General features: G+C 50.0%; 9 protein-coding genes across 9 annotated transcripts; 4 read left to right on the plus strand and 5 right to left on the minus strand.

The window, feature by feature from the left end:
• Nucleotides 1–1,082: 1,082 nt before the first annotated feature.
• Nucleotides 1,083–3,392, plus strand: trpB (tryptophan synthase TRP5; the record flags this gene model as incomplete). Its single annotated transcript, XM_057185927.1, has 3 exons — nucleotides 1,083–1,218; nucleotides 1,282–1,585; nucleotides 1,661–3,392. 3 exons carry the CDS (start codon nucleotides 1,083–1,085, stop codon nucleotides 3,390–3,392), a joined length of 2,172 nt encoding a protein of 723 aa, XP_057042697.1.
• A 506-nt stretch (nucleotides 3,393–3,898) lies between these two features.
• Nucleotides 3,899–5,957, minus strand: N7518_005001 (H(+)-transporting V1 sector ATPase subunit B; the record flags this gene model as incomplete). The annotated part of the gene is made up of 8 exons (XM_057185928.1): nucleotides 3,899–4,185; nucleotides 4,239–4,457; nucleotides 4,511–5,099; nucleotides 5,157–5,318; nucleotides 5,369–5,404; nucleotides 5,471–5,490; nucleotides 5,557–5,641; nucleotides 5,706–5,957. Coding segments are annotated over 8 exons (1,650 nt in total), but the record flags the coding sequence as incomplete, so codon positions are not given.
• Nucleotides 5,958–6,389: 432 nt separating this feature from the next.
• N7518_005002 (universal stress protein family domain protein) lies at nucleotides 6,390–8,544 on the minus strand (the record flags this gene model as incomplete). The annotated part of the gene is made up of 4 exons (XM_057185929.1): nucleotides 6,390–6,567; nucleotides 6,626–6,687; nucleotides 6,752–7,491; nucleotides 7,557–8,544. The coding sequence occupies 4 exons, from the start codon at nucleotides 8,542–8,544 to the stop codon at nucleotides 6,390–6,392; spliced, it is 1,968 nt and encodes a 655-aa protein (XP_057042699.1).
• A 534-nt stretch (nucleotides 8,545–9,078) lies between these two features.
• Nucleotides 9,079–10,028, minus strand: N7518_005003 (DnaJ domain protein; the record flags this gene model as incomplete). Its single annotated transcript, XM_057185930.1, has 2 exons — nucleotides 9,079–9,821; nucleotides 9,875–10,028. 2 exons carry the CDS (start codon nucleotides 10,026–10,028, stop codon nucleotides 9,079–9,081), a joined length of 897 nt encoding a protein of 298 aa, XP_057042700.1.
• A 390-nt stretch (nucleotides 10,029–10,418) lies between these two features.
• Nucleotides 10,419–11,101, plus strand: N7518_005004 (putative DRAP deaminase; the record flags this gene model as incomplete). Its single annotated transcript, XM_057185931.1, has 2 exons — nucleotides 10,419–10,578; nucleotides 10,599–11,101. 2 exons carry the CDS (start codon nucleotides 10,419–10,421, stop codon nucleotides 11,099–11,101), a joined length of 663 nt encoding a protein of 220 aa, XP_057042701.1.
• Nucleotides 11,102–11,364: 263 nt separating this feature from the next.
• On the plus strand, nucleotides 11,365–12,521 carry N7518_005005 (OB-fold domain-containing protein; the record flags this gene model as incomplete). Its single annotated transcript, XM_057185932.1, has 2 exons — nucleotides 11,365–11,497; nucleotides 11,803–12,521. The coding sequence occupies 2 exons, from the start codon at nucleotides 11,365–11,367 to the stop codon at nucleotides 12,519–12,521; spliced, it is 852 nt and encodes a 283-aa protein (XP_057042702.1).
• A 299-nt stretch (nucleotides 12,522–12,820) lies between these two features.
• Nucleotides 12,821–15,003, minus strand: N7518_005006 (uncharacterized protein; the record flags this gene model as incomplete). The annotated part of the gene is made up of 3 exons (XM_057185933.1): nucleotides 12,821–13,857; nucleotides 13,910–14,012; nucleotides 14,068–15,003. 3 exons carry the CDS (start codon nucleotides 15,001–15,003, stop codon nucleotides 12,821–12,823), a joined length of 2,076 nt encoding a protein of 691 aa, XP_057042703.1.
• Nucleotides 15,004–16,229: 1,226 nt separating this feature from the next.
• Nucleotides 16,230–17,273, minus strand: N7518_005007 (uncharacterized protein; the record flags this gene model as incomplete). The annotated part of the gene is made up of 6 exons (XM_057185934.1): nucleotides 16,230–16,343; nucleotides 16,412–16,510; nucleotides 16,575–16,778; nucleotides 16,837–17,071; nucleotides 17,118–17,144; nucleotides 17,203–17,273. 6 exons carry the CDS (start codon nucleotides 17,271–17,273, stop codon nucleotides 16,230–16,232), a joined length of 750 nt encoding a protein of 249 aa, XP_057042704.1.
• A 3,070-nt stretch (nucleotides 17,274–20,343) lies between these two features.
• N7518_005008 (uncharacterized protein) lies at nucleotides 20,344–20,535 on the plus strand (the record flags this gene model as incomplete). The annotated part of the gene is made up of 1 exon (XM_057185935.1): nucleotides 20,344–20,535. One exon carries the CDS (start codon nucleotides 20,344–20,346, stop codon nucleotides 20,533–20,535), a length of 192 nt encoding a protein of 63 aa, XP_057042705.1.
• Between the last annotated feature and the right edge of the window lie 362 nt (nucleotides 20,536–20,897).

The following is a 20,897-nucleotide window of genomic DNA, read 5'->3' on the forward strand; positions in this document are numbered from 1 at the left end:
ACATTTTGGACATTGTCTTACTTGAGACATTCTCGCATCTAGACGGTGTCTTATTCATTCCTTCTTGGGTTGCATATTATCATGCCGGGCATTGCGGCTTCCACTCCCTTTTTTGCGCACAAAACATACATTCTGGGCTTTTGTACTACCATTCACCATAGCGGGCGCTTGCTTGTCATTCCTTTTGCATTCGCGGGTTATTCTTGGATTGGAAATGGGATAGACTTTGGGTTTCTTTTTTTGGAATCTTGGCGGTTTTGTCCATTTCATCCAATTGCTTGGTGCTTTTTGGACGGGGTTCTTGGGTGGAGGATCTCTGACACTATGAAGTTCTCTTCGTGATCTCGGGTCTTCCTCCCATGGTCCCTATTTGATTTTCACTTCTCTGTTTGAAAATTTTGGCTGGAGTTCATTCGGTACTTACCACTTCTTGTTATTTCAGCTGAGGGTTGTTGTCACTTACTACCTACCTACTGCATTGTTACGGCGTTTGGGACCTGAACGGTTGGGCCGTTTATTATCCTTATCTTCTGCCTTAATCTACCTATTCCGAGTAAAAGTTTTTTTACATTGCAGATCAGATTACTTTCACTTGTTCTTCTCTTGTATGTTGTAGAATGTGGATGTAAAGCATATCACGTGGAAATCTCAGCCCTACATCATCCCTACCATGTACAAGAATAGTCAGCCACTTATGCAACATTATAATGTTTTTTTGATATCAATCTTGCTAGAGACCTTTTTAGATAACAATTTCTTTTATAGTTATCCTCGCCCTCTTACCTAGACGGCAGAAAAAGGCGGGAAAAGGCTCATTAAACCGTGACACTCACTATCTTATCAAGGCACGTGACCCGCGGGGCCCAGCGAAACCGGCCTCTAAAAAGGACAATTGCATTTGACTCATACAGATCGTTTGCTTTTTTATAACATCACCTTACCCCATCCCTGACCTAACATTAACGCGTAACGCATCCCAACTCCGAACGTATATATAGGGATCGTTTGCCTCCCATTGGCCTCTTCTCTTCTTCCTTCTCACCACACTCTTTTGCCCCGCCACTTTCACATTACCCTGCATCATGGAAGCTATCAAGCAGACCTTCGCGAAGTGCAAGGCACAGAACCGTGCAGCCCTTGTGGCCTACATTACCGCAGGATACCCCACCGTTGAGGAGGCCGTTGATATCCTCCTCGGCCTCGAGAATGGCGGCGCCGGTAATTCAACCCCAAGTGAAAGTTGATCAAAGGGATGATCTTTGCTAACATTCGGTCTCACAGATATCATCGAGCTTGGCATTCCGTTCACAGATCCCATCGCCGATGGCCCCACCATTCAGACCGCTAACACAAAGGCTCTTGAGAATGGTGTTACCCTCACTACCGTCCTCGAGCTTGTCCGCACTGCCCGCAGCCGCGGTCTGCAGACCCCGCTGATGCTCATGGGTTACTTCAACCCTGTTCTCAAGTACGGTGAGGAGCGTATGCTCCGTGACTGCAAGGAGGCTGGTGTCAATGGTTTTATCATGGTTGACTTGCCCCCGGAGGAGGCTGTCCGTTTCCGTGACCTTTGCTCAAGCGCTGGGTGAGTTTCTCGATTTTTACTCTTCAAATATTTATCACTTGTCTATGATGATGCAGCCTGCTTACTCAATTTCAGTCTCTCATACGTTCCCCTTATCGCCCCTGCCACTTCTGATGCTCGCATGCGTCTCCTCTGCAAGATCGCAGATAGCTTTATCTATGTCGTTTCCCGCATGGGTGTGACCGGTGCTACTGGTTCATTGAGCGCAAACATCCCCGAGCTTCTGCACCGTGTCCACGAATACTCCGGCAACGTCCCTGCTGCATTAGGATTCGGTGTCAGCACCCGTGAGCACTTCCTGTCCGTCCAGGAGCAGGCCGAGGGTGTTGTCATTGGCAGCCAGATTATCACTTGCGTTGGTAAGGCCCCTGCTGGGCAGGCCGCCAAGGCTGCCGAGGAGTACCTTTCCAGCATCTCTGGACGCAAACGTGAGCGTGATGCCACCGGCGTTCTGACCCACGAGATCAACGTTCTCGAGGCCATTCAGAAGGCCCAGCCCTCTGCTCAGGTCCAACCTACCAAAGTGATCACCGATTCCGACACCCCCGCCGGACCTGGTCTCGCCGACCAGCTCGAGGCCCTCAATGTCACAAAGGATGCATCTGCTCAGCCCTCGCGCTTCGGTGAGTTCGGTGGACAGTATGTCCCCGAGTCCCTTATGGATTGCTTGGCCGAGCTCGAGCACGGCTTCAATATTGCCAACAACGACCCCAATTTCTGGGAGGAATTCCGCTCCTACTACCCCTACATGGGCCGTCCTAGCAGCTTGCACATGGCCCAGCGTCTGACTGACCACGTTGGCGGTGCCAACATCTGGTTGAAGCGCGAGGATCTTAACCACACTGGAAGTCACAAGATCAACAATGCTCTTGGACAGATTTTGATTGCCCGTCGCCTGGGCAAGACCCGCATTATTGCTGAGACCGGTGCTGGCCAGCACGGTGTTGCTACCGCCACAGTTTGCGCCAAGTTCGGCATGCAGTGTACCGTTTTCATGGGTGCCGAAGACGTGCGTCGCCAGGGTCTCAATGTCTTCCGCATGAAGCTCCTCGGTGCCTCCGTCATTGCTGTCGAGGCTGGAAGCCGCACTCTTCGCGATGCGGTCAACGAGGCTCTCCGCGCTTGGGTCGTCGAACTCGACACCACCCACTACATCATCGGCTCCGCCATCGGCCCCCACCCATTCCCCACCATCGTCCGCACCTTCCAGTCCGTGATCGGCAACGAAACCAAGGAGCAGATGCAGGCCCAGATCGGCAAGCTCCCCGATGCCGTCATCGCCTGTGTCGGCGGTGGTTCCAACGCAGTCGGCATGTTCTACCCCTTCTCCAACGACCCAAGCGTCAAGCTCATCGGTGTCGAGGCTGCTGGCGACGGCATTGACACCAACCGCCACTCCGCCACCCTCTCCGGTGGCTCCCACGGCGTCCTCCACGGCGTGCGCACCTACGTTCTGCAGAACGAGCACGGGCAGATCTCAGACACCCACTCAATCTCTGCTGGTCTCGACTACCCCGGTGTCGGCCCCGAACTCAGCAACTGGAAGGATACCAACCGCGCCACCTTCATCGCCGCCGACGACAGCCAGGCCCTCGCTGGATTCCGCGCCCTCGCCCAACACGAGGGTATCATCCCCGCCCTGGAGTCCTCGCACGCCGTCTGGGGTGTGATGCAAGTCGCCAAGACAATGGGCAAGGGCCAGAACATCGTTCTGAACCTGAGTGGCCGTGGTGACAAGGATGTCCAGCAGGTCGCCGACGAGCTTCCTCGATTGGGCCCTAAGATCGGCTGGGATCTGCGCTTCTGAGCGCTTTTCGATATTTGCATAGAATGAAATACCTTCCACCGTTTCATATCTTTATCTTTATTTTTGGTTCTGTCTCGCTAGAGAGGTTTCATGATGCCTTGATGCCTTGATGCTTATGCTCTACATTGCGAGATGGTCTTGGGAAAAGCGTTTTGATTGGCGACTCTTTTTGGGTAAAAGTAAAAAAAAATTGATATCCCCTTAGTCTTTTGTTTTTCTTCATCTTTCGGGACTGTCTTCATAATAGATATCTTTAAACTCTAGAACAATAGCAGTCTATTACCCACCACTTCTAAAAGACCTCTATACACATAGAACCGATGAACAAACCGATCATGATTTTACAGAGCCAAAATAGCCCCTGAAATAGATTCGATAATGTATCATGCTTGAGCAAGAAGAGAAAGAAAATAACAACCAAAAGATACGAACAGCCGCACAACAAGAACAGTAATTTAATTCAACATGCGCAAGACCTGGAATTCAGCTCAACACACAGCACTTCCTCATGCGTCGATCAAGTTCTCATGCGAGTTATCGCGGGTATCCTTGTTAGGAATCTTACGGGCGTGGCGGGCGTAGAACTCGTCAAGAATGCGCTTGGGGATACGGTTGAGGAGTTCCCTAGGGTAGATGCGCAGGAGGCTCCAGGCGAGGTCGAGGGATTCTTCGATGGTGCGCGACTCGTAGGGAGACTGGCTGATGAAGGTGCGCTCGAACTTCTCGAGGAATTCCAGGGAGAGCTTATCTTCCGAGGAGAGGGCTTCTTCTCCGACAACGGCTTTCATGGCGGCTAGTTGGGGTGGTTAGAGGTGTTCGTGGGGTGTGGAAAGGTGGGCTGCTTACCGGCATCACGACCAATGGCGTACTTGGCGTACAGCTGGTTAGACACATCTGAGTGGTCCTTGCGGGTGCGGCCCTCGCCGATGGCGGACTTCATCAGACGGGATAGAGATGGCAGGACGTTGATTGGTGGGTAGATACCGCGGTTGTCGAGCTGACGGTCAACGAAGATCTGGCCCTCGGTAATGTAACCAGTCAAATCGGGAATGGGGTGGGTGATATCTGAAGGTGTGGGTTAGTTGTATTCGACTTAAAGTGTAACTTGAGAAACGCACCATCGTTAGGCATGGTCAGAATGGGAATCTGTGTAATAGAACCATTACGGCCCTGTACTCGTCCAGCACGCTCGTAGAGGGTGGACAAATCTGTGTACATGTAACCGGGGTAACCACGACGACCGGGGACTTCTTCTCTAGCAGCGGAAACTTCACGTAGGGCATCACAATAGGCTGACATGTCAGTCATAATAACCAGGACGTGCTTCTCGAGCTGGTAGGCGTAGTATTCGGCGGTGGTCAGGGCAAGACGAGGAGTAATAATACGCTCAATAGTAGGGTCGTTGGCCAAGTTCAGGAATAGAGTGACACGCTCCATACTGCCGTTCTCCTCGAAGTCGCGCTTGAAGAAACGGGCTGTCTCCATATTAACACCCATAGCGGCGAAGACGATGGAGAAGTTCTCCTCGTGGCCGTCGTGAACATCCTTAGTAGGCTTAGCTAGACTGGCTTGCCGACAAATCTGTGCTGCTAGCTCCGAGTGTGGAAGACCGGCAGCGGAGAAGATAGGGATCTTCTGTCCACGAGCAATGGAGTTCATGGTATCGATAGCGGAGATACCAGTCGAAATGATCTCCTCGGGGTACACCTTATCCGTTCGTCAGCTTTCCGTAGTTCCATCTTAGATCGGTGAAAGTGCGCATACTCGTGAGTAGGGGTTGATAGGCTGGCCGTTGATATCTAAGTACTCCTCCGCTAACACCTTAGGGCCCTTATCAATAGCTCGACCTGAGCCATCGAATGTTCGGCCCAACATGTCCTCGGAGACGCCAAGTTTCAAGCTGTGGCCGCTAAACTCGACTTTGGTCTAACGATCTATCAGCACATATTCAACCCATTTCAACGGATAGTTGTAACCTTCTTCACATCGATACCGGAAGTGCCTTCGAACACCTAATTCACAAACGAGCTACGTTAATTCAATGTCTTTCGTGTTAGCGATGAGGTATTAGTCCGCACCTGCACAACAGCCCGGTTTCCTATTTGTATATATAGCAGTCAGCTTTCATACTCCTAGTCGGGACGGCAGAATGTGGGGAACGGACCTCTGGCTTCCAGCACTTGACCACTGCGCTCTGTGCCATCGGGGAGCGTCAGGGACACGATCTCGTTATAACGGGGAAACTTGATCTGTTGGAGGATTTCATCATTAGCATACATTTCCCGCTTCATTGTCAGGATATCGTCAACTCACATTGTCGAGGATAACCAGCGGTCCGTTAATGCCTCCGATGGTATTGTAGCGGAACCGGGGCTTGATGGAGGGCATCCGGGGGTCAATAGAGTCGGCCATAGCGAATCTGATCCTCCACGGGCGAATTTCAGAGTAAAAATTGCAAGGATGGGGAATAGAGCAAAGGTGGGACTGGGGGGTTGGTCCAGCTGTCTCGATGGGGGAGCTTGGGCGGTGACGTTGCACGTGATGAGGTGCGTAGGTCGGGTCATGTCTTGGCGTTTAGGTGCTCGTTCCCCTATGTTGTAGGCCCAGCTAAGCCCAACTTGGACTGGGTCGAAGCCCGGTGCAAAGGTATAGTTACATGTGAATGGAGTAATAGCTAGGAACATATCTGTTTTTCCATTATACAAAGTTCTTTTATTCAAGGTGTCTAAGCAATTAAGAGCAGATTGCGCCACAAAGCAATAATATCGAAGACCTGAATTAAGAGCAGGTTAAGAACGAGAAGTAAACTAAAAAAGAGCCAGCATATTGTGAGATCCTGAGCCAGTGAAAAGTAGGGTATCCATACGCGTTAAATAGAGATATTGATAACCCAGGTCTAATGCGCCTTCAAACGCAGTGCAAGATAGGCGCCTCGCATGATCCGATCCGTGAAAAGACAAGCCAGAGAGTAACATGAAAAAAATAAAGCACACCAGATCAATCCACTTTGGCCTGAGAAAGACTCTTCGGAGTAATTAGATTATTGGATAGGCGCACATGTGCAGTGCCCTTGAGCTTGTCTTTCCACGTATGCCTCTTCAGCTTTCGGCGTGCAACCATTACTGGCACAGAGGAATTGGAAAGAAGATAGTTGGAGAATGAGCCGAGAAGGACACTAAAAGTAAGGTTAGTATTTTATCCAGCAGCATAACGAACTAGAAATCGTCACTCACCCCTTCAGTGCACTCTGACCTCGAGCACCTACAATAACGAGTGTAGGCTCAAGTTCATCAATCTGAGAGTCATTGTAAGCATGGACCAAAGATAATAGGGTGGTTGAGAACAGAGAAAAAACTTACAGCTTCAGTGATCATAGACTTCGGATTCTTGCAGTGGATCACTTCCACGGCAATACGGACCTGTAAGAGCGTTTTCCGTAGCAACTTCACACAAGTCTGAGACACAGTCTCAACTGCCCTCACCCGTTCTGACTCGGTGATTGACGATGCTCGGGAATCAGCAGAATGTGTCTTGCTGGCAGTACCAGGGCCAAGTCGACCAAGGATTGTACGGGATCCATAATTCTGGTTGGCTTCTTTCGTCTGGGTGCCAACGACAGCCGTTGTATCTTTCATCACTCTGGCTCCCTCGCCGACCTGCACCGATGCCGCAGTAGTGGAGTCCTCATGCATGGCGTAGATGGCGAAAATCGTGTCTCCGTCTCTCAGAACCGTCCCGATAGTCCACTCGAGGGCATATACCGACTCTTCACTCAAGTCAGTTGCGATTAAATATTTTCGACGGCGACGACGGCTACCATCGCCTTGATCCTGCGGACCTAAGAAGTCCCCGCGGACAATTGTTCGGATGGATCGGTTGTAAACACCGTTATCAATAGTGGACATGGAAATACTGAGCTTCTGGGCACGATGGATGTCACCAATCTCGGCTTCATCCTCTGAGCCGTAAGGTGTGCCAGCGATGGACTGAACACGTGGGGTTGGGATGTCGAAACTGGTCTGTGGATGGATCACAGCTTTCAAAGCAGATTTTCGCGGTTTCTTCTCCTGTCGTTCACTTGGAACTCCGGAAACTTTCCCTATACAATATGAGGTTAGTACAATGAATTTCATATTTAACAGAAGTCCTGAGAAGGCAACGTACGTTCTTCGGACTGCTTGGAATCGTCACTCTTGGGTTTCTCAAAGTCGCTTGGTGTTATGGATGTGATATCCGAGTCCTTCTTTTTCTTGCGGCCTCGTACACCCTCCAGAGTGCTGTCTTCATCGCTCGAAGTGTCGTTGGCTTCATCTTCACTGCTTTCAATCATGTTCTTGTCACGATCGAAAACATCCTTGGCTATTCGCTCCCCTCCCTCCTCCACAGCTGGTTTGATATAATCAGGGAGGCTTCCACTTCCATGGGGTCTAGCCAATGCTTCGTCTGACTTGTTGAATGCATCGTGCATGTTCAGTGATTTCCCCTTCCCTGAACCAACAGAGGTGGGAGTTAAGGTTTCAACGTGAACAGAATGGCTACCAGGGAGACTGGGGCGACCCCGCTCCGGCGAAGAAGCAGAACGGGAGTCAAGAGACGCTCCACGCTGGGAAGGTCCTTGTGATGAGGCTCTGTCTCTGCCGCGGGAAAAGCTTCTCGGGAAGAGACGGCCAGACATTATGGCAGCCACACCCTTGCGGCCTTGGGACCTATCTCGAGCCTGCAAAAATCGCTTTTTGGCGTGTGGCTGCTCTAGGGAAGTAGTAGTGATATCAGATTTCGCATCATCATCATCGGTACTAAGGCGACCCGTAGTTGAGCGGACAGTGTCAACAACCTGGTCGGATGATCTACGAGGGAAAACCTCGCGAGCTGCGGCATGCCTCTCCGGCGAACTTGGAGCGGATGCCATATCTGAATAACTGATGCGCAAAGGCGATGATACCAGTGGCTCAACTGGACTGCGGGTTCCGCCTGCTCTGGGCGAATAGGTTGTCCCGCCCGCACTCTTGGACTGCGGGGCAATCAGCAGGTTCTGCAAGGCACGGTTCAGGCCGGGTGGTTTCTCCTTAATTGAGGTCGTTGATATTGTAGATCGACCATCCAAACTTTTCAGTTGTTCAGTGGGAGAAGTTCGACCAGCGTGGTGCGACATGGCGGCACCGCCTCCGGGCTGTGGGGAAACTCAGCAATCAACTCCGCCAAGCAATGAGGAATGTGGAGCAGGTCGCCTTGTTTTATGACGGTGATAGGAATGTATGTCAGGTTTGGTTGTGATGCATGAGTAGGAAGAATTCAAGAAAATAGCTGGACAGCTTGACAGCTCAAATGGCCAGAAAAGTCAATCAAGTCGACCTCCCTTAGTTACGGACTGGATATGGTTGTGCACAATCTGTTATTGAAGTTGAAAGAAAAAGAACATAAAGAAGAGGCCTAAGAGGAAAGATTGGGAGAAGGAGCCCAACCTTGGAAGATGAGGCTACTTACTGCAGCCGCGGTGGCTGCGTGCAGACACCTTCTACAAATGTTTTTTGGAATATATTTCGTACTTATCTTTCGCAGGTCAGTATCATAGCTAGAATAAGGAAAGGATATAATGGTATGCAATTACAAACACCGATTAGACCTAGTTATACAACAGTTAAACGCTCAGACATGACACATGAATGCAGGAAACAAAGACCCTAATTCAAGCCTTGGTCCTCTTCGCCTTGGGCTTTGTCCCCTTTCGAGCCCCAACAGCAGCAAATGCTTCCTCGGAAGGCTCATCATCGATACCACGCTTCTTCCCAGGCTGCGCATACTTCTCCTCCAAACGAGCGAGGAAGCCCGCACCACGATCCTGCTGGCGCTTAGTGATAATTGCCAGAAGATCATCCTCATTCGCCGCAGCCTTCGAGCTCTTTCCCGCAGCCCCAGCTTTCTTCTTCTTCTTATCCTCAATCTCCTTCCCCAACTTCTCTGCCTCCTGCGCCTCCTTCTGCGCCTTCTTCACACGCTGCTGTTTCTTCTTCTCGGGCTCCTTGGAATATCGCGCGAAGTCCTCTACTTCCTCATCCGCAATGGCCTGGTCAATAATACCCCGGAACCGTTCATCATCGTCTAGTACATTGGACAGCATCACGGTATCGTAGATGGCATCCATATTGCCTTTGTGCGTCTCATACGCGGCGAGCAGGTCCTTTCTTTCCTCCTCCGAGTTTTGGTATTTCTTCTGGAAGTCCGATATCGCCCGCGAGTCGAGCATCGCTGAGAGCTGTTCGCGGTAGAAGTCCATCCAGTTGAAGTCGCCATCTTCGCTAAAGGCTTCGTCCGTGTTGCCGGTCCGGTCGTACACATCTCGTCGGCGCGCATCGGAAAGTACTCCGTATGCCAGTGCAATTCTTTGGAACTTCGCATTGGCGTCTGCACGGGCTTCTTCGCTCACCTTGTCTGCTCTGAGATTAGTATGCTGCATGTTTTCGAACCTGCGTGGGTTTGCATACCGGGATGATGTCTCAAAGCGTTCTTTTTGTATGCTGTCTTGATGGCTTCTGGGGTTGCATCGGATGTAATGCCTAGGATTTTATAGAGGTCCTCCTCGACAGACGGCATTTCTTCGTCTGAGGCATGGTTTTCGTTTTTCGTGTTTTTCGCCATTGCAAGTTTTGGTGACGCGACAGGCTTTTTGGGCGCTTGAACACTAGAGGGAAGAACTGAGTGCGATTTAGATACCTAGGTATATTACACTGAACTGGGATCTAATTGATGATAGAAGTGGCGACTGCACTAAGGTCGTAGAAATGGAACGCGATTTAGACGCGACGGCCATTTCGTCATTTTGCTGCTGCTCCCCGCCTTGCCTATCCACTTTCAAGCACCCCAAGCTCATCGACAGCGCCACTTCACTCTCTACTTCACTCTCTTCGAATTTCAAGAGCTACAGAGACCATCCGAATCCAATTCAAAATCCCTACTCTACATCTAAACCACAACTTGATCCCCTCATACACCGAACACCCAGCCTAATCGCAATTGGCATCTCTCACCATGACGACAAACACCTCCCCTCACATACCCTACATAAAAGAATGCCTCTCCCTAGCTGAAAAATCCCCCCAAGACCCACCAACTTCCGAGTCGGCGCAGTTCTACTATCCCGCAAAGACGACGACCCCACCTTCACAGACGACCGGATCCTCTCGACGGGGTACACAATGGAGCTCGCAGGCAATACACATGCAGAGCAATGCTGCTTCGCCAACTATGCCGCAGTGCACAAAGTCGCCGACGACAAAGTCGGCGAAGTCCTCCCCGTCGAGCCCGGCCGCAAGCTCGTCATGTACGTGACTATGGAGCCGTGCGGGAAGCGCCTGTCTGGGAATGCACCGTGTGTGCAGCGTATCACGCAGACGAGGGAAGGCGGGCGGGAGGGGGTCCATAAGGTTTACTTTGGGGTTAAGGAGCCTGGCACGTTTGTTGGAGAGTCTGAGGGGTGTCAAATGTTGACTCAAGCGGGCATTGAGTGGGAGCATGTTGGTGGGTTGGAGAAAGAGATTTTAACTGTTGCTTTTGCGGGGCATGACAATGCACGGGAGGAGGTTAGGGCTGCATTGGGGGAGAAGGAGACTAATGTTGATGATATTAGTGCTGAGGAGAGGAAAAGGCAGGAGGCGCTGCCGAGGAATCCGCTGAAGAGGATGATGGAGGGGGATAAGCATATCTATCTATAGAGATTGTGGTATGATAGAAACCAGCAATTATATAGTGCCTTATAGGTTGGTTGGAGGTCTTCTTGGACAATGACATAGGTCTGCCTTGCTACTATTAAGGGAGTTCGACACTAGGGCGGTGTGGGAAGTGGTAGGCAGAATCAGGTATCGCGGCAAGAGCGGTAACTCATGCTCGGATGCCTATTCCTGATTCCTAAATCGACATTCCCAAGTTGAGATTTATAAGTCCTGATTCCACATACTTCGAGAAAAAAGATGAACCAATGACAATAGTCAACCATGAGAACCTCGTATTCTACCCCGCGTTCTGCTTCAAGGCGTCACCCACGCACTTTACCTGGGTGAAAATGGGTGCGGCCGATGTGCATCGTCTCCGAAAATCGAGTGACTTCGTGGGTATGTTATTTCTTTTTTTTGAGCTTGCCCCCTGGAGATCGACACGCCTAGTGCTCATGTGCATATTTCCGGGTCCTCTAGCGCGGAGGCTCGATAATGAGGCGGCATTAGCGTAATAAGTTCATTCGATACATCCACCAGGCTGTTTAGACTTCGGTTTCAATATACCCGAACTCTATACTTGTTTCAATACTCTGTCGGGCATCCCAGAAATATGCCTTCTTTTTTACCTAATGTCCCATCCGACCAAAACACAACCAAGCCTATCTCTACATAAAAAGCCTCATAACTGACAAAGCCCACAGGCCAAAACATCTTCTTCTACAACAATCATCCAATCCAATTCGTTAGCCTAATGGGCATCATAGTGGCGCGAACTGATGTCCCACGACGCACAATCCTAATACTAGACGACAGCAGTGGTGCAACAATCGAAATAGCCGTACTAAAACAGACCTCACCAAATCCCAGCACCACTAGCCGGGCAACTCCAGCCACAGACCCAGGAAAACCAGCATGGTCCTCATTCTCCCTCACGGCGCCAACAGCCACTAGCCTCACCCAAACAACACATGTAACCTCCAAAGACCACAACGAGATAGACATCTCAGCTCTCCAACCAGGAACGCTAGTCCGGGTAAAGGGGACGCTGTCAACTTTCCGCTCGCAGATGCAGTTACATCTCGAGCGGTTCTGGCTCGTGCGCGATACGAACGCCGAAATGCAGTTCCTGGATACCCGCCTGCGGTTCCTTATTGAAGTCTTGTCTGTGCCATGGGTGTTGACCGATGAGGAGATCGAAACGCTGCGCGATGATGCTGAGAGATGTGATGAGCGGGCGTTGGAACATAAGAGGCGCGCGGAGAGAGTTGCGAGGAAAAGGGTTGAGCGTGAGGAGAGACATGCCAGGGCTATTGCCCTCCAGTATGAGAAGGAGGAGAGGGAGAGGGAGAGGGAGCTCAAAAAGATTAGAGAGGATGGGGAGAGGGTTATGAGGAAGTTTGGGTTTGAGAGGTCGAAGTGAGACGAAATACAACTTGAGTATGCGCTGCACTTTTTCATTCTCGATGCTATTGATAAAATTACAAACTCACGTGTATTTCGAAAGAGCAAAACGTCGTGAAATATGATATCGTTAATCGTGCACAACCCCAGAAAAAGGGATATCTTCGGATCCATGCCACGCCCAGCTTGAAAAGAATCAAAATTAAGACCAAAGTTGAGATGAGAGGCAGAAGAACAGGAAAATGACACTGACTGCAATGCAATAATCGCCAAAAGGAAGCAACCCAAAACACTAAAACAAATCAATCCAAATCCACTTCATCCGTAATACTTTTCATACTTCTGATCATACCGGGGTACAGCTCCTCCCTGCCCACTCCCACGATAATACTCCTCGTCGCTAGCCCGACTAGGGCGATATCTGCGCGTCTCATCCTCAGTCAAATTCGCAGCAGGCTCGTTATACGACAGATCATGCGCCGAAAGCCCTGAATGTCTAGCCGAATGGTCCCGACCATGCAATTCACTATCCGAGTGCCTGTAGGTACCACTACCTCCGCGATGATGCGACGAGCTGCGGGGATCATGCGAGAACCGCTTCTCAGAGGAATGTCCAGATCCCGAGCGTGCGTATTGCGACTCGCGGTCGTAGGACTCGGGCATGCGGTATGCTGGAGCTTGTCCCGGTGTCGGTCCCGTGTGGCTGTGGCTGTGGCTATGGCTATGACTGGGTTCATCGTAGACTTTGCCAATGCTTGGACTGTTACTGTAGGGATTGCGTTCGCGCTCGATCGGGACCGAGGTGATGGTTTCGTCTCCTTCGTCTACCTCGTCGTCTTCTTCTTCATCTTCTTCGTCTTCATCGTCTGTCACGGCTGAGGCGGGTCTTGGGACCGAGGCGGTTGGGGGTCGGCCTCGCTCGTATGAGCGGGTTCGCTCTCCGGGTGATGCGGTCGTGGTGGATGATCTGGCCGACCGGCCAGAAGTCTGGTTGCGTTCTTCGGGGGTGATGTATGGTAGATCGACGCCGCAATGGACCATGATTCGGTCCTCGACGTCTTCTCTGATTTCGATATCTCCGATTTCTGGGAAGAGCCGGCGCGGGATTTCCTTTGGGAAGCGCTCTTTCTGGTCCTCTGGGTTGTTGATAGGCATGTTGCGGACTGCTTTTTGCAGTCGCTCGTATTCGCGCTCTGGGTTCGCGAGGATCATCAAGGTTTCCCAGGTCTCGAAGCCTTTGGGTGTTAAGCCTGGGATATCTGGGCGTTTTGCTAGATCGTCCTGGATGAGATGATGTTCGACTCTGATGTCGCGGAATAGTCGGGAGATCGAAGATGTACGATCATCAAAAATGTCTAAATATTAAGTCAGAATATGTCATGTCAATGAACAGATCGAATTACCAACCTTGCCATGGATAAGGGTCATTCGAATCATGAGTGTCACGATAGAACTTTTGCAACTTATAAGGGGGAATGACAAGGGTGTTTCCCGGCGGATAATCCTCAATCTACTCAAGTTAGCCATTATAATCCGTAGTAGGTCAGAGTAGACAAAAATCTTACCATATGAACCGCAATTCCACGTAAGAATTGGCCAAGCCTCTTCGTCGCCTTGCCATCATCGAACAACTTCCCCCAAATTCGCTCCAAAGTAGTCATCTCCATAACGGTAGCGTCCCGATCCGGAGGTCTCGGACGTTCCGCCTTATAGTAACTAGGATGACTCCGATCACTAGTCTGACTGGAGACAGAGGCACGTCTATCCGACAGGTGATCGAGAGTAGAGTTCCGGCTGAGACGACTATCACTGGAGTAACCAGAGGAGACGGATGGCTGGGGATCGGGAGTAGGTTTCGGGCTGAGATGACTATCACTAGCATAACCAGAAGGGACGTATGGATGGGGATCAGGAGCAGGTTTCTGGCTGAGATGACTGTCACTAGCGTAACCAGAGGGGACGTATGGCTCCGAATTCCCAGTATGGAACTTTTCAGAGGCCGAACTGGGCGGGGGAATCGAACTGCTTCGCTGTGGAGGTATGGCAGGGGGAGACTCCGTATGCGGCTGCAACGAGCCATCTGTTTGCCATGGCGGCTGCTGTGATTGCGAGCGGGGCGGGGGCGCACCGGACCCTTGTAGCTTGTCCAACCCATTTGTCTTAAGCTGCTGGATCACTGTTGCTGTGATCTGCGATATAATTTCTGGGGAGAGGTAGCCTGTGGAGCCGCTACTTTGAAATGCAGAGCTCACTGCATTGTCTATGTGACCAGTGTGCATGTTTGGAGAGGAGCGCTGGGATTCCAGATGGTTGTATGGCTCCGGGGTTGGATTTGGGGCCGATGAACCAGTCGGCGGCATCTGTGGCTGCGGCATGTTCTGAGGAGATGGTGTATAATAGGATGGCAGTGGACGTGCGGGCAAGTACCCATGCTCGTTTGAGTCTGGGTTCATTTTGCCCGTTTGGTCTGTATTGCTCGTGTAATTTCCATTGGAGGCCATACAGGGGGTTTGAGGGTTTAGATGTAGCCGGGGTATTCTCTTTAGCAAAGACGTTTAGTTTTTCCTTGCAAAATATAACCGACTTGAAGGGAATAACTAGAAAGAAGAAGCGCACACAGATTACGAATTGCTAGAAATTACGGTGGAGGGGCTAGTGGGGGGCGAGTGAAACGTTGTGGCGATCATATCGTCACTACGAGTGAGACGGATTTAAGATTCATTCTCTTTGTACTGTCTCGACGTCACATCACGCGGTCGCTCTTTGTTATATTGGCCCTTTGCTATATTGAAGTCCCACATATGCTCTTTCATATTGCTAGACTGGGTCAGAGTCACACGATCGGCAGACTAACAGAGCATGTATCTGGCAATGCACAGCAACCGCTGCAGACTTTACATGCATCTTCCATGCGATGTGTACATTATAGTTTCCCTTGCGCCTATCAGAGCTGTGAAGGGCACTATTTCAGAGATAGGGCTATGTCATTGCCAAATGTCGGCCCGGATCCGACGGCTGGGACACCGATCGACAGAACAGAGTATTATTAGCCACTGCCTTCCAGTTCTCAATCACCAGAAATAGCTGGGACTTGCCTGAATATCGTTTATCATACAACATCTCGACCGACAAGCTAAGCTGCTGATTTCAATATTTATAGTAGGTGGAGTCAACGGAACCACCGATGTCATAACCATGGCACTATTGTCTACCGACCCATGGGAGCTCAAAAGGCAAAACTTGGAAATATTAAATCTAATGGGTCTTCATAAAACATATCAACCCTAGGACCCCAGAAAAGAAAGCGAGAAAACCCATTGGACAAGGTTATATCAGGCGCGGACTTAGGAGTCCACCCCACCCTGTAGTAAAAGCCCCATCAATCAGAATATGGAAATTTGCCCGCGAGACATGCATCAGGCACAGGGCTGGAATACTAGAACCTCGCCTTCCCGCAGGAAAGAACAAAAAAAGAGCGTCTGGATGCATAGGAGACATCATGGGCAGACTCAGAAGTCGAACCGTCTGTAAGCAAAAGCAAGTGAAAAACTAGGAGTACTACAGAGGTAGAAGAAGAAGAAGAAGGAAGAAGAAGAAGAAGGAAGAAGAAGAAGAAGAGCATGCCGTAAACTGCAACACTAGGCGCAGCCTAGCAGCCAAGGTGCCCATAATAGAAGTATCGTCAATCATAACCTGAGGGTTGTTCGTGGCACGGTGTTGGAAACCATTAGAGATACCTTCCTCCTTTCCAAGGAGTGCCATCATTGATCTTGCGAGTACCGGATGCCCAGCCTGGGGCGGGCTCGGGCTCAGGGACAGGTGCCTGACGAGGACGGTGCGCCTATACAATAAAGTTTTGTTAGAAGTCCATCCGGAGCGATATAAGTTCTATTAAATAAAGGCACCCACCTTGACTCTTGCAAATCCGTTCCGGCTCTCATTGCCATCACTATCAGTGGAATCATCGTGCAGGACGAGGGCTGTCTCGATGCCCTGCTCCAAACTCTCCTGCAGTAAAAGTATATGAGTAAACCAAGACTTGACCAGAGCTGATGTCGTTTTGATAACTTACGGGCTGACCAGTAGAGCCAAAGATATCGACAGACTCGGGCTGTCCGACGGATCCAGACAGAGCCACAGAATCAGAGTTGAGCTCCTCTTCCTCATCCTCATCATCCTCCTCTACCTGATCCTCAACCACAGCCTTGTCCGTGATCGCCAGAGGTTGATCGGCAGGATCGAGGGACATCTGGTAGTTCATGCAGGGCTGGCAGATCTATTAGATCGACCAAGTATTAGAAGCAGCCAAAGTGGGTATCTCAAGACAAACATACCGGACTGTCGCGATTGCGTTGGTTTCTGGCGAATTGGTCAATGGCACGGTAGTGACCGCAACGATGACAGAGCTCCTCACAAACCTGGGCATTCGTGCATGGGCCACACTTAGCAACCTGCTGGTCATAGACGCTATTGTAGCCAAGATCGAACATTGCCCGGCGGAGGTAGCCCAGTTGGTTTTTCGAGTACTGGGACTGTGGGCGATGCCGCTTGCAGACGCAACATTTAATTCTGTGACGGTGAGCAGTTGAAGGCCAAGACTGATGAAAATACTGACTCGTTTGGGATTGGAATTCGGTCCACGCTATCGATATTTTGTTAGCGACTATCTTGCTTCCTAAAGTGAGATAGGGTTAACTGACGCCGCTCTCATTTGGGGTGTGTATCCCCGTGCAAATGGACTCGCAGGGAGCCGTTTCCGTCGCGGAGGCATGGTGAAATGGTAGTATCTTGGAAAGGCAATACACTCCGGTAAAAACTTGCAAAAGTCGCGGGGTAGAACCCAGAGTGAGTGCAGTGAAGGTGAGCGAGGAAGAAAAAACTAGAGAGAAGACAATACCCAATTTATATTGGCGGGGCAGACGCAATGCGCGCGCTGCGCAGGTTGTTCTTTCCGAAAGTGAGGATTTCGTGCTGGCCAATTCAATCATCTCGAATTTGCGTTTCCATCATAAACATTGTCTTGCTTGTTATTTTGGCTTTAGAGCTCTTCCTAACAAGGGCTAAAGGCATGAAGGTTGAAATGATACTAAGAGAAGAGGGCCAATTGAGGGTGTCTGAAGTAGATATATAATAGCGAAGTATATAGATACCATGCAGTTGCTGCAAATTAGAGCTGTGATCGATCAAACGATATAAGCGCATTGTGTTATAGAAAGCAAACATACAGTATATCAGGGCCAGCTTAGATATCAAGTCGATTGCCTAGCACGACAATAGAGATAGTAAGAAAGCAAACGTTCAAAAAGGAGTGACATTGAATCAGACAATATTCTCACTTCTATCTAAGGCACCGCTTTTTAGTTACACTATTTACATTATTTATAATTTGCGACCAATTCTTATACCAATAAAGGGGGCGTGGGGAGAGGGTGGGATACATCTAAAAACACCACAGAGTATGGATTACCAAGGCCGCATAAGAGACTTGCTCTTTAAAGATTGTGGTATTATTTTTTGAAAACAAACATATGGCATAATTAGCCATCTCGTAGCCATCTTACGGTGTAGACATTATTAACTTAGCAGAGCAATAAGAAACCTCTTACGACGCCTCAAAATGGAGTACATACTAACTATAGACAGCATTCTCAGCTCACTCCAAGGCACCGGGTGCAGCTGAGAGCAGATTATTTGATTTCTAGAAAACCATAGAAGAAGCGGAGCAAAGGCCCCCAAAGGAGCATAATTGATTGCCTTTGCATACAACTTAATATAGGGGCTACGGAGTAGTTTCAAAGCCAGCCGGACCACGCACATTAGTCCCCAGAGAAATGAAATAAGCTAGTCAGGTATGACACACATAAAGACCCAGTTTGGGCAGCACGACATGGTAGGAAACGGAGGGAGGGGCATCTATCACTTCGCAATTAGATAGATTACTGCGGCGCAAGACATCACGGCTTAGCTGGCGATCTAAATATACCGAGAATCAGATTTGAATGCGAAGAAAATGAATGAATGACATGCAGTAAGTGGCACTGCCACTGTGCACGGAGACGATAGGTACCATTGAGGGCTAGTGCGAGTTGGCTGAGTGAAAGTCTCCGCGCTGTCTGTCGGTGTATGTGTATGTTGTCCACACCTTCCCAAAGCAAAAAAGCTTCATATAAATCTAAGGTTACTGGAGTGACTGTGGGTCCACTCTAATGAAAACAACTCAGCTACGCAGCACCGAGGGCCAATTCAAGCTAATTTAGTGCCCTCGTGTGCAGCTGGGACGGATAATCTGCTGGACTCCGATCTGACAGTTCCAGCGATCAAGGGGTGTCCTTCCCGCGGCTTCCACGGATTCTGGAAATCCAACACAGACTTTCGGCGTTTGAAGTGGGCCGAGGAGGTTTAGTGTCGAAGGTAGTGTGCTAATCCTCGAAATTGGTAACTTCCCAACGGTCGCTATGCAGTTCCCTGGGAAGTTCGGGACGCATATCCGTTTGATCGTGTGTTCGTTGGCCAGCTTGTTTACCTAGTCCCTAGATAAGGGGGGGTTGGCTGTTAGGGGGGCAACGAGGCCAGAGATTGGCTGCGGATTTGCTCCCGACAAGCTTTCGCTTTAAAAGTCCAAGGTCTAAGTAATAGTCACCCCATTTAGAGGCAAGATAACCATTCGGAGACCGTTGCGCAATAAATCCGGATATCGGTCCCAGGAACTGCCTTCTCGAAGGCCAAAAGAACACCACGGCGCCTCCCGGCAGATTGGGAAGCAAATGCTAGTTTGCTTTCCCAGGTGGCGACACTGGGATCCTTCCCCCTATCGCGGTCTCCGCGGGTAGTTGGGACTGGCCTACTCCATAGATGAAGGCCCACGGTGGAGCATTCCGCAGTTCCCCGAATCAACAGTGCGTGACTAGGCAATTGTGAGGGATAAGAAGGCGTCGTCATAGGTACGATAAATGGACCAAGTGGGCTGTCTTTGCTGCTGGGACCAATGGCATTGTTGGCGTATATACTCCATCGGACTACTGATCTTTGGTCCGTGGTGATTGGTTTATGGTTGGTGCGCATGGAGTTGAGAGCGCCACCGAGCGAATCATAGACTCGAAGGTGGGAGAAAGTGGGAGAGAGTGGAACATGCGCTGTGAATGTTGTCGGTATTCCGTGTACAATTCATATCGTATATTGTACACGGTGTGTACTCCACGTCGCAGCTTGTTGTCCTAGTAATCAAATTGTGCGGTCAAGAGAAAATAATATGAAAAAGCGAAAAGTGAAGTGGCCCACTCTCTTCGAACCTTGGTTTCGTTTCGGTACGGCCCTTGGAGATGTGTTTCTTATGTACTTTATGTACTTCCCAAGGTTTGTTCCTGAAATCCCATGCAGCGATCGGATTAGGGGCAAACACCGAACATTGAAACAGTGGATCCCAGTTGATGCGTTGAAATAGAGGTCGAGTGCTCTTTCAATTCAACTCCGCCTGAGTCCAAATAAAATAGGGATCCTTAGCCACAACGGTTGCCCCAGGGTTCAGCAGGTGCATTCCATCCCGCTTCCTGCAGGTAATTACATCTGTTCACTCCATACTCTGTACTCTGTACTCCACTGTGGGAGAGTGTCAAAAAGTCGGTGTTATCGTGACCACAAGCATCCCTTAGCTTTGAAGTCAGTGGAGAAGCCGGAGTGACGCGGTTAGAGACATCCGGCAAAGTGGCTATAATGGGCTTGGTCTCTGATTTTCATGTCATAACTTGATTGGAGTTTTTTCAGACCATACATATACAGGTAAGATGTCCTAGACCCTAAAATTTTGGAAAATTTTGTAATACGTCAACACGGATCCGGCATCCATGGCAACAGAGACACTAACATCCGAGTCTTTGAGACGGGATTTCAACAAAGAACCCGAATCGACAAGCAAGTCCTACGTCCCAATCGGAGACGGCTTGGAGAAACCCGTCAATGACCCCCCAGGCATTCAGGGCCCAGACCATGTACCTTTGGACAAAGAGAAAAAAGAACCCATCATATGCGACTCTTAGCTCATCGCGGCTTAAGTCGACCTGCTTTTCTATGCCGCGAACCTTTCCGTCCACCCGCGAACCTAATTTACTAATTATCTTCCACATGGCAGCATCTTACCCCAGTATGTGATTGGCCCTACCCGTCGAAGGATCAGTCGGAAAAGAGATAGCCATATATCTCTCTCCAGTGTTCCGATACATCAGGAGATCGGACATCAGGTGGTAGAAATAAAATGAGGCACAGGATGTCCGTCAATCAACGTTAAAGAAGCCAGCACGAATTACTCTAGGTGAGGCATTAAGACAGGGATGATCTGTTAGAAGGCGAATAACCAGACCGGTGTTCTACTATCCGTGCGAGAATGAGACTGGCGGAGAGT

This window comes from Penicillium psychrosexuale, assembly GCF_028828465.1.
Source record: "Penicillium psychrosexuale strain IBT 29551 chromosome Unknown utg000003l, whole genome shotgun sequence".
NCBI classification, from domain to species: Eukaryota; Fungi; Ascomycota; class Eurotiomycetes; order Eurotiales; family Aspergillaceae; genus Penicillium; species Penicillium psychrosexuale.